Below are 12,941 nucleotides of genomic sequence, written 5' to 3'. Positions count from 1 at the left end.
GAACCTGGCGGTAAACTCGCATAGACTCAAAAGCTTCTGATGCTGATACTTTTTCCCTCTTGCTCAACCATAAAGCTCACATTTGTTTTTATGTGAAATGTCTCACTTAGGGCTGCTCTCGACTAAAGATGTTTCTAGTCGACCAATAGTCGTCAATTAAGGCGATTAGTTGACTAATCGTCGCACGTTTATAATACATTATGATTATAAATATATATGCTTCGTTTTATTGTTTTTTTTCTCCGAAATTGTTTCAGTTTCAAAGGCTGATAAAGAGCGTTATTATAACAGCACGGTACGTTGCGCTTCTCATAACATATCAAATAAATACACAGAGGAGACAGAAAAGCTGAACATATGAGTGTCTGCAAAAATCCCTCTCATGAAATGAAAGCTTTATCGTTTTCTGAGGTCAGAATGATTATACTGCAGTAGCGTGGTGTGGGGTAAACATTTGAGGAAGCCAATAATCTGTCCTTTTTTTGAGGGGGGTCAATGTACAGATGTAGCGATTCATTTCAGACAGTTTGAAACGCGAGTGCCGTGATTGGTACGTGATCTGCCCTCGCTCAAGGGAAAACCTCCAGCTTGACTTGAGACCGCCCCCGTGATAGATAAATGTAATTATAATGAAGCCAGCTGCAATGGATCATTGATCCACCAGGGGGTGCAGTGGGGTTCCACACTGGAGCTCATGTGAAATAAAGTGAGATACAGTATGCTGGATGTACAGCGGAACTTTGTTAAGATCCATATGTCACGGATATCATACTACTGTGCTAAATAAGAGACATGTAATCATTTACAAAACATCACCATGATGTTATTTAACAAAATAATGTTGTTATTCGAAAAAAACGAACGGGAGGAAATGCAGCCCGGCTCTCGATTTTTAATCCTAATTTAATCATCATCTTCACCACGATCATTTATGTTTATGTTCGCCGAATTGACATGAAATCACTGACACATATGAATATACTGTATCCAACTTCATTAAAACGTTATTAACGTGCCTAAACTCAGTAATTCACCAAAAATATGTATATTTTAATGGGGCTTCGTCGGTCGATCAGGATCCCAAAGTGAAGCGGAGGGATCCTCATCTGGATGAAGGGTGTTATTAGCCATAAAGAACAGGTCGCTGCAAATTATCCCGCTTATTACATGGTCACATTCTCAACAAAGTAACGACATGACTCCCAATATTAATTGAAATGCTTTTATGGATTTAGAAAATGTTTTTATTGATTTAAAAAATAGTTGTATGTATTGATTTAAATTGACATGCATCCTCTGAGAAAAATAGTCCGTTGTTACCATTTTTTAAACAGTCTAAATGAAACGGCAGCTCTCAGCTGTGTATTTACACAACTAATGGCCCATCAACCACAGCTATCTCCCCCCTCCCCCCCTGATCTTTCTTCTCCAGCAGCTAAATTAACAGTAGGTTACTCTGAGTGACCATAGACTGTATGTGACAAGCTTACAGTTAGTGACGTAACAACACCATAAAAGCTGGTGGGTTGAAAGCAATACGGGAAGTAAAAATAACTAGAATAATTGTGATTTATTTATTGTGGCTTTTATGTTTTTAGGTATAAAATGTTAAGTAATTCAGGCTTATAGTTCATCCTTCTCTAAAAGCCTTCAACAATGACAATATTCATAGTAATTTAATAAATCCTTCCAACACACATTGTAAAAAATAGCCTACTGTAAGTTAAATCATTTCAATATGTACATCTTCTGATGTAACAACAATAACATTATAAATAGTAACATAGCTGAACATGGTATTGCACATTTAGCTTTGAGTGTTACTGACCTGAGATGTTTTTATTACAGGAATTAAGGTGACTGAGGCTTTTTAACATACAGGGATGCAAACTCATCAGGTATGAAAAAGGTGACAAGGATCCGAGCCCCCGGCTCCCCCACCCCACAGAATGACAGAGCATTTTAGCAGTCAGAACAACTAAAGCAGCAGTGTTAATAATAACAGAAACGCCAAAGAGTCACATCTAATAGAAATATATAAAAGCATTTATTTTAAATTGTGGAACAATCAGTTTATAATTTGGGCAGCACTGTTGAGCATTTTGAAAATGTATTTTCGTGCCTCTGTGCAAGGCTTAGTCTTTCTATCTTTATAGCCACATGGTGTAAAGTAACTAAGTTCATAAACTCAACAAGTACTATACTTGGGCACAATTTTGAGATACTTGTACTTTATTTAAGTATTTCAATGTTTTGCTACTTTGTTCTTCTACTCCACTACAGTTCAGAGGTACATGGTGTACTTTGACTCCACTACATGTATTTAATACCTTTAGTTACTTCACAGATCTGGATTAATTAAGTGAAATATAATCAAGTGTTAAATCAGACTTTAGTTCCACCTGGAGTAAATCCACAAGCTACCCTGCAGTATACAAAGTCATTCAAACTAGCTGCACCTTTACCAGCTTTGAGAACAATTTCATGATCAATCATTATAAAACATATCATATCTATTATTCTGAAATGGACCAATCTGCACAATGACTACTTTTACTGTCACTACTTTCACTATATTTTGATGATAATACTTTTCTACTTTTACTTGAGGAACGTTTTGAATGCAGGACTTTTAATGTAACAGAGTATTCCTACACTCTGAGACTATTACTTTTGCCCAAGTACAAGATCTGAGTACTTCTACTTTTACTCAAGTACAAGACCTGAGTACTTCTACTTTTGCTCTAGTACAAGATCTTGGTGCTTCTACTTTTACTCAAGCACAAGACCTGAGTGCTTCTACTTTTACTCAAGTACAAGATTTGAGTACTTCTACTTTTACTCTAGTACAAGATCTGTGTGCTTCTACTTTTACTCAAGTACAATATTTGAGTACTTCTACTTTTACTCTAGTACAAGATATGTGTGCTTCTACTTTTACTCAAGTACAAGATCTGAGTACTTATACTTTTACTGAAGTACAAGATCTGAGTACTTCTACTTTTACTCAAGTACAATATACTTATACCACCTCTGTTTATAGCCTATGAAAAAAACTATTAGAAATAGAAGGCTAAAGCTAAGGTTAGCAGATAGTGACAATGAATGCTAGCTAGCTAGCTCAACGATTCCTTAAATAATATTGCCACAGAAAAACTTTTCAGTTCACATCACGCTCTGCCGCTCCGACAGGGAGCTCTGCTCTGAACACCTGAACAGCCCATTCTAACAGCTGTTCACCAGCGGTCCAGTCTGTGCCACAGTGACTCCGGACGCACAGTTAATATTAACGAACGCACCCGTAGGTAATGTAGCTGCTGAAGCTAGACCATCATCTCGGAGCAGCAGAGCCTTATTATACATCCATGAGCAGAGCCGACAGGCAGGATGACTCGAGCACACAGCTCGTACTTCATTATAATATATAAAAAAAGAACACCATGCGTGTCATGATGGCACATAACAGCTCACGGCCGCAGATTACTCCGGGTCCCAGTCCCCCCCATACCCCAAACATATTTGTATTGCAGATCTACATGAATCACACAAACAACTTATTTTGGATTCAAAACGGCGAATTTCGCCGAAGGGTGACAAGTTTGCATCACTGAACATAGACAGAGCACAACTGAAACAAAACATCTGAAACGATGTAACAACATAATACACTTGTGGGGATGCTTGGGATGTGAGGAGTGAGGGACACGGCTTAGAACGGGCGTGTCGCCTGGCAGGACAGGAGAGTGTGTGCACCAGTCTGCCTTGATCTATGAATTCATGTCCGTGACACTCACTGCTGCCCACAGCTGTTTTATAGAAGGAAATTCCTTCACTTCATGAAAGTGTTTTAACCACACACACCTCTACACACACATGACGGTTGTTATTTTCCCCATAAGGAACAAGTCGCTGCAAATTATCCCGCTTATTACACGGCCACATTCTCAACAAAGTAACGACATGACTCCCAATATTAATTGAAATGCTTTTATGGATTTAGAAAATATTTTTATTGATTTAAAAAATAGTTGTATGTATTGATTTAAAAAATAGTTGTATGTATTGATTTAAATTGACATGCATCCGCTAAGAAAAATAGTCCGTTGTTACAGTTTTTTAAACAGTCTGAATGAAACGTCAGCTCTCAGCTGTGTATTTAATGGCCCATCAACCACAGCTCTCTCCCCCCTTGATCTTTCTTCTCCAGCAGCTAAATTAACGGTAGGTTACTCTGAGTGACAAGCTTACAGTTAGACACAACACTGTCATTGCAAGTGACCCTCAGTTAGTTGACTTTTATGTTCAACTGCTAAATTCGTTACTGATAAAAAAGGGCTTCTACTGTACCTAATTACCTTAACACTAGAACCGCCAGAGGTTTTTGTATAGGCCTACCTAAACCCGTCAAATCCCGCTATTAGAATGCAATTTTTAACAACATTGGGTGCTACATAACACACTTTCAGGAAAAGTCACGGACTGGGAGACTTTCATATTTTATTGAAAAAAAAGTTACATTGCACACACACAACACACATCACACAGATTGACCCGATTGGCGGTTCTAGTGTTAAATAAACTCACTAATTAATGAAACCAGTTCAATACGCATTATTCTTATTCTTATCATTCTTTATGAGCGCAGAAATAGTCTTAAAATCAGATCTGTTTTTTAAATGAAATCTGACGGCAGGCAGTTAGCTCTGATCACCTATGATAAATACGCCGCACCTAATCGCTGGCCATTCAGCCACAGACACTGTTCGAAATGGGGGGGAGCTAGGGGAAGCTTGGCTCCCCCGAAGAGGGAGGGAGCTCCCTTGATGGCTGACTTTGAGATAAATAGGGGAAGCCCAAAACAATCGTGCATATTTGTGTCACACAGATTAGAAATGTTGAGTTTCTGTAAATAACAGTTCTTGAAATAAATAATAGTTATTGTTCATTACAGTTTCTGAATATTTGTTTTATATTTGTGAATATGTCTGGGTGTTGCCATCTGTACGTGGCGGCGCTGCATTCTTACTTACGTTGCTATGGTTATGGCGGTGATGCCGGCGTGGTATTTGAAATGTTCATATTGATATTTTTTTAACTCTGGCTGTGTAATAAAAAAATATAGCAAAACGAAAACAGCCAAGCGTCACAGCTTTTGGATTCACAAGCAAAGAAGCGAAGGAGTCTAAAAATTACAACGTGAACGGAAAACAACTTTTAGTTGGCTGGCTGTAAGCGGCGTTAGGGTCGAGTTTGACAGCTCCACACCGAGGGAGAGGCCTGCCGATGCGGAGCCTGAAGAGGCTTCAACAACGGCCACATCCGCCGGCATAGTGACACCGTCTGTATTAGTAGAAGAGTGTTTTTATAGCAATTGATCGCATCCGCGCTGCTGCGCCAGTCAACAGAGCGTGCGTGTGACATATTTAGTAGCAGGATGTGCTCTGAAAAATAGGGCTCCCCGAAAGCAAATGGGTAATTCGAAAACTGACAGAGCTCCCTCTATACAAATCAAACTGTAGACGGTGTGAAAGCACCTATTGTTTTAAATAATGGTCGGAATGTGACCTGTGAGCCTTCTGAATTACCGTGGGACAGCACATTCTAAACTAAAATGTTCAATCAATAAAGTAACATCTTATCTTATCTTAATAATATCTTCATATTAATAATAATAATAAATCCTACAGTATGTGTCCGAAAGGGAGCAGGAGGAAGCAAACACAAAAATATACTGCATATTAAAGCAAACGATTGTAAAGGTTAAAGTATGAGCATAACAAATAAAGAAGTGTAATGTAAACATTTACATTATGATTATTTAATATATAAAGACTATATATTATTGAATTACAAGATTAGATATACTTTAGTTGATCTAAAATATTGATGTTTTCAAATGCTCTTCAAAACACAACTGAAAGTCCATGAAACTTGTCTTTCTGTATTTGTGAATGAAGCACCATCTCCTGGTTAAAACCTGAAATTGAAAATCTGGCAACGCCCTCTTGGAAAATAGTGGGAGGCCTTAACATTCCTCTATACTGGTCTTTGGCAGGCCGTAGGCAGGAAGCTGTAAACTGGAGTCCGAAATTCAGTGCTACATCTGTAATAACGTAACCAGATGAGTTATTACAGCTTCCGGTATAATTTTACACACATTTGTATCATACAGGTGCAGGACTTGCACACGGCTGTTATCTAACCGACACGTCCGCATGCACTCTCCTGCCGAAACTCTCTCGTCTTATTAATTTATGCATTTTCTTATTAATTGATGCAGCCAACCCCCAACCCAAATGCATAACCCGCCGCTTAAAGCGCAATGCAGATTCGGTAATGAATAAAAACAAGCATTCATTCATTCACTAAATCAGGAGAATTTTAAAGTTGTACGTTCACATCAAAGTATCAGTAGGCTACGTGTATGAAACACATGACTTCAGTTAAGTGCAGAAACATTGCATGTGATAGTCCACCTTCTCTTCCCTTCCCTCTCTCACACGGCAAGTGCAGCAGCAGTCCTCGTCTCTGTAATTAGCTCAGTCCAAAAGTAAAAAAGTAGCGAAAGTTTCGTAAAATTATGTTTTACTAAATACCCTAGATCTCCATCCTCCATAACTGCACTTGCTAATGTTGCTACTTGCTAACAGCGGTGATGACAGTACGAAGTTGATGCGATTTAATTGGAGTGATTAGTCAGGACCATGCCAAGGGAAGCCACCCACTCTGCCTTCCCTTGGCATGGCCCTGACCAGAGCCATATAATAGAAGGGTTACGACATCTCCGTTCACTCCAATGGACCAGTTTTTTTACAGCAATGGCAGATCGTGGAGCCCTCAATAGTTCCCCGGAAGTTAGCTTTCCGCTGACTTCCGGGGGAACGGTATTGATAGTTCCACGATCCGCGGCTAGCAGCACAGTAGAGTTGTAGCATAATAGACTGTTCGTGATGGACTTTTAAAGGTAAGAAGACGTTTAAAGATTTATATTGTGGATATTATCAACACATCTGAGTCAAATGAACATGTGTATTAAAGGATGTTGGTGGATTATGTGGATTAACGTTTAGAGATAACAGATTAGGCTAGGATACCGGATAAAGTTAGCAACACATGTTAACCATGAATAGCCTATTAATCCGTTCTCCTAATGTTATTTAAATCAAACGTTGTGGAATTAGAGAAAAATAGCTTCTTAATGTGCTTTTATCCGGGGTGGAGGGAGTTAAATATTAGTTAAATATAACATTGGGACGTGTTGGTATGAATTCGGGAGTTTATTAATAACGATCACAGGTTACTGTTGGCCGTAACCACGCCAAAACAATGAAATAATTAGGTTAAATCCTTATTCTCACCCGACTCCTTCAGCTCTCTCGTAGCATTCCCCGTCCCTGCCTCTAGATTTGACACCCAACCAATCAGACGACACTCTATCACTCACCTCACAGCCACAAGCCACAAGAACTGTCTTTCAAAAATAGTGACACGTTCGCTGACATTCTGTAAATAAACTCTGAACAATGAAACACATGAAAACATAAACATTATAACCAGTCCGTTACAATATATTATAGGTCTATATATGTTGATGCAAAGCTAGGCTACTGCCTGACTCACTGCTTCTGTTTTCCAACAAGTCTGAGAAAGTAACACACGTTGTCGGGAAAAATAAGCTCCGTGTTTTGTTTTGTTTTCTGCGCTCTGATGGTGTGGATATGGAGGAGACTTTTTGCCGTCGTAGTCTACATGTCCTTTACACGCTCAGAAAGATCGACACTTTGGATTTCCTGCCCGACCAAATTAACTTAAGGACCAGGCACAGCTCTTTATGAACTCTGAGGGTTTCCAGCTGACGTGTCATAGCACATGCAGCGCACGGATGGAGCTTCTTTATTTGTCTTTGTTTTTTATATACCTTTTTTTTTCAAATATTCGACTAATCAAGAATTGCTCGATTAAGACTTTATTAGTCGACGAGTGATTAGCAAAATGCCTAAATTCAAAGGAAGTCCGAACAATTAAAAAAATGTTTGTGTCTGGACCTCCAGGCTGGACCACTGCCAGAGAGGGAGAATCGGACCAAACAGAGACCAATACAAAAAATCCCATCTTACCTCTGTACTCCATCTTTAGAGTAATACATTCCATAAGTCTGCACGGCTCCTCCGCTCTCCTCCGGGGGGCGCCAGCTGAGGCGCACAAATCGGCTGGACACTAGGACAGGGACCAGGTCGCGGGGGGCAGAGGGGAGGGCAACGCCCGGGCTGGGGGACACTGGTGGGGGATCAGAGGAGTAGGAGTAAGTCAAGGGGGTGCCAGAAGGAAGGGGTGGAGGACTGTGGGCGGGGCTATATTTAGTGGGCGTGGCATCTGTCAACAGTTCAACCAGGGGAGAGGGAAGGAGAGGGGAAGGGAGGAGAAGCAGGGACAGGAAGGGGGGGGGGATGGAGGGAAGGTGCAGGCGGCAGAGCAAATCAAAAACAAAAGGAGCAAATGACAATGAAATGAGCAGATAACGGAAGAGACGTGGAAGACAAGAAGGAAGAAGATAAGGAAGAAGAGTGGTAAAGAAGATCACAGGCATGAAAAAGCAGCAGAGCATTTCAAGCTTTAGTCACCACTCAACACAGACCTGACTGTGGAGACTGCTGCTCACATTATAGCGCAACTCAGAATAATGCGAGGATGTCATTAATGACTGCCTGCTAAGCCTTGCTGGATTCATTCCAAAAATTCAAAAAGATGTTCTTTTAATTCAGATTTTGTTCATTTGAAAAGTGTGCGATGAACACTAAAAGACAAATGAGAATGAGCATACAGTTCTTCGAATCTTTAATCTTATTATTTCAACCAATAGTTTGGCTCTCAATAACTTCAGCATACTTTCAGCTACAGAAACCATTCACATATCAAACTATTCAGCCTTTTCAGCACATGCTAGGAAACTTTCAACTTTTTTCAAAATATGTTATACTTTTTGAAATATTCAGCTTTTTAAACTCTTTTTTTTACATCGAACTCAATGGAAGGAACCTTCAAATCCTCTTTTAACTACACCGTGCGCCAAATGCTACTCCTTCCACATACATCCACATTTAGCTACAGAAACCATTCCAACTTTAAAATGATCACAAGACATTCAGCTATTCAAATCTTATTCCGATTTTTGATATCTTGCAGGAGTGCTTGAAATTCGCCCAATTATTTTTTTAAACCTGCCATAATTCCCAAACCCTACACTCCTTGGACATAATTTTTCATAAAAAACGTAGGAAAACCTGCGAAATACAAAAAATCAAGCAACATATTTAAAGAAAAGGCCTCTTAAGGGCATGAAGTGACAACAAATGTCAAAATGTCTCCATTAAGGCCTATTGTAAATACAGCCTGCTCTTTCTTCACAGCAGCTGCCTCACACCTTTAGTTAATCTGCCAAAAAGGCCACATTATTGACCCGAAAGTACACAAAAGCACACTGAGACGCTCGTCAGGGTCCTGAGACGCTTCACGCGTTGACATTTCACCGATATCTGCTACGGTTCTTCCACAAAACGTTCACATTCAGACCAATGGAAAGGCTCTCCTCTCACTGATTACTGCACATCACCATGGACATCTTTGATCTCTGGGCTCACACAGGTGTTATTAGTAGGTACTCGGAACAGAAACAAACACTGACAAACACACTGGACTTTAACAGACTGTCTCAGCCTATTATTTTCTGTCTGATGGAGACTTCATACTGACTTCAACATGTTCCACATATTTTACACATTATTGGTGACATTTGGTTTTAGTCGAAAGGTTTACAGTCAAAATATTCTGCTGCTTTCCCAAGCCTTTTTACTTTCTTTTCTCATCTTAATACAAATTCACTCACTACTACTTACATTACATCTGATATTTAACTCCTTCAGCCTATCTTCAGCTGCAGAAACCATTCAACTATTACATTATTCAGCTATTTCAGGACATTGAGGCTATACATGTTGTTGTTTATACCTTTTTAAAACCTTTTCTTTTAAATATTAAGCTTCTTCTATATTTTTCCTACTCTTCCAGTTTAACATTTCACTTTCAAGTTTTCAACACAGTCATTACAATACATTTGAGCTGTAACAATTTGATTCAAATAATTTCACTTTTTTGCATTTCTCCGCTAAGTTCAGCAACACACTGACTTGGTTTTTGTAGCTAAAAGCAGCTACCATTCAGCTAATAGCATGTTCAGCTTTTTCTGCATTTTCAGCTGAATTCAGCCATGAATGTTCACAGTTTACAGCATTCAAACGCATTTTCAGCAGGAAATGCATTTTTTGGTTGCACATTGACATCTGGTATTAACACACCTTCAAACTGAAAGTTAATAAGAATTTTGCCATGATATAAATATATATACAAAATTCAAACCTTTAACAACGGATGGTGCAAAATGATGGACTGTTTGTTTTTGTTGTCAGGTCACCATTAATAGCAAGGATTCCTAACATTAAAAAACTGTTTATTAGGTAATTTCTCCGTTACAAAGGCTTCACAAATGTCTTATTGTGCTGCAAAACATTCAATGGCACAAACAGTATAACCCAGTCTCACGGCATTTCGTGTTATAGTCACGACATTTAATCTATTGATTTGTGTTCACCAACATGATTTTCCCCTTTTTTTCATGTCACACAGAATGATTCTAATTTTTTTTTTTAAAGCAATGTATTTCTATTGGTAGTGTGTTTCGTGCCTGCACCTCGTCTTTTTCTCCGGTCGGGTCTTTGAAGACCGGAAGCTGTGTGGTTCATAAAAACATCTTCTTACTCAATATCAAGCCACGATTTTTGTTTTTATTTTAAATCGTATAATGTCTGACTTTTTTTGCCATCCGTGAGGAAAATAAATGGGGCTCAGAGCCTCCGAATACTGAAATCTGTATGTTTTTTTATATTTTCTTCGTTCTAATTTGTTATTCTTTTCTAAATAACACACTGTTATTTATTCACCATTAACACACAATTGTCCTTGTTTTTATTTATTTGTTTAATTATATAATCTCTGGCTTTTTTGGCGTACGTCAGGAACTGAATTTCAAAATAAAATAACCGGAAACAGATACACACCCGCTGAACTGATTACCCAAGATCCTCAGCTCGGTGATTGGATGTTTTAGCCGCAATGCACGTTGGGATATAGTGTTAATGCGATATGAAATCCGAAAAACATTTAAAGAAAATAATACTTTATTCCGAGTGTTCTTGCTTTTCTCTTTGGAAGTCATCAAATAGCGGCAGTTTAATATAAGATTCGGCTGCATTAAATATTACACATCTGCCGTAGTTCTTTATTTATAGATCCCTGATGAGTAGACTTCTAGACAAACAGGAAGAACTGCCACGGAAACTGAATACTTGACGTGGATCACAAATATATCAGCAATTAAACAACATCTTTCATTTCTCTTCACAAAATACATCTCCTCGCAGTATCAACACTAATTCGGCTGACTTTTATATTTAATCCAATTGGTAGATAGGTTATATTTACCCCATAACGGTGCACAGCTGATATAAAAGGACTTGTAGTTTTTAAAGATTTTACTGATTTTCTTTGAATATAATAATGTAAACACTGAGTTGAGAGAATAGTCAGGGGTTGTGGGTGAAGGGAGACACATCTATGGAATCAGAATTTCAATAGCTTACCATTAAATTATGGACATACCTTTCTGTCTGTGATATTTTACAAATCAGATATCAATGTGTAGAAGTAAAACATGAGAAATAGTATAGCAATATCCTGTAAAATGGTGTGAAAACATGAATAAAACTACACATCTTAAGATGTTATACAGTTGCAAGAAAAAGTATGTGAACCCTTTGGAATTACCTGGATTTCTGCATAAGTTGGTCATAAAATGTGTTCTGATCTGCACGTTTGAAGTTTGCAAAAGAGCACCTGGATGTTCCACAGCACTATTGGCAAAATATTCTGTGGACAGATGAAACCAAAGTTGAGTTGTTTGGAAGGAACACACAACGCTATGTGTGGAGAAAAAAAGGCACAGCACACCAATTTCAAAACCTCATCCCAACTGTGAAGTATTGTGGAGGGAGCATCATGGTTTGGGGCTGCTTTGCTGCCTCAGGGCCTGGACAGATTGCCATCATCGACGGAAAAATGAATTCTCAAGTTTATCAAGACATTTTGCTGGAGAACTTAAGGCCATCTGTCCACCAATTGAAGCTCAACAGAAGATGGGTGATGCAACAGGACAACGACCCAAAGCACAGAAGTAAATCAACAACAGAATGGCTTCAACAGAAGAAAATACGCCTTCTGGAGTGGCCCAGTCAGAGTCCTGACCTCAAACCAATTGAGATGCTGTGGCATGACCTCAAGAGAGCGATTCACACCAGACATCCCAAGAATATTGCTGAACTGAAACAGTTTTATAAAGAGGAATGGTCCAAAATTCCTCCTGACTGTTGTGCAGGTCTGATATGCAACTATAGGAAACGTTTGGTTGAGGTTATTGCTGCCAAAGGAGGGTCAACCAGTTATTAAATCCAAGGGTTCCCATCTTACCTCTGGTTTTTACACCCTGCACTGTGAATGTTTACATGGTGTGTTAAATAAAAACATACAAATATATCATTGTTTGTGTGGTTTTAGCTTAAGCAGACTGTGTTTGTCTATTGTTGTGACTTAGATGAAGATCAGAACACATTTTATGACCAATTTATGCAGAAATCCAGGTAGTTCCAAAGGGTTCACATACTTTTCTTGCAACTGTACATATATAAGTGTCCTACACTAATAATACAACGTTTTTATTAGTATGCTGTGTGTACCTTGTGTGCACCGCCGAGTGGTTAAAGCACGTTATTGAATTATTTTTTTAATATGTTATATTTGATGAAAAAAATATTAAGAATACATACAAAATAGGG

General features: G+C 38.7%; 1 protein-coding gene across 4 annotated transcripts in view; it reads right to left on the bottom strand.

Annotated features, from left to right (window-relative positions):
* dcc (DCC netrin 1 receptor) overlaps positions 1–12,941 on the bottom strand; it is a 496,426-nt gene that overhangs the window by 219,322 nt on the left and 264,163 nt on the right. For all 4 annotated transcript variants that reach the window (XM_079658229.1, XM_079658231.1, XM_079658232.1 and 1 more), the window contains exon 8: positions 8,118–8,277. In XM_079658229.1, the coding sequence (XP_079514355.1) occupies positions 8,118–8,277 (160 nt within the window). The remainder of the gene's footprint in view (positions 1–8,117; positions 8,278–12,941) is intronic.

The sequence above is a fragment of the Notothenia rossii genome (genome assembly GCF_949606895.1).
Source record: "Notothenia rossii genome assembly, chromosome: 11".
Taxonomy (NCBI): Eukaryota; Metazoa; Chordata; class Actinopteri; order Perciformes; family Nototheniidae; genus Notothenia; species Notothenia rossii.
Note: the sequence above shows the minus strand (reverse complement) of the source record. Positions and strands in the feature narration are given on the sequence as shown.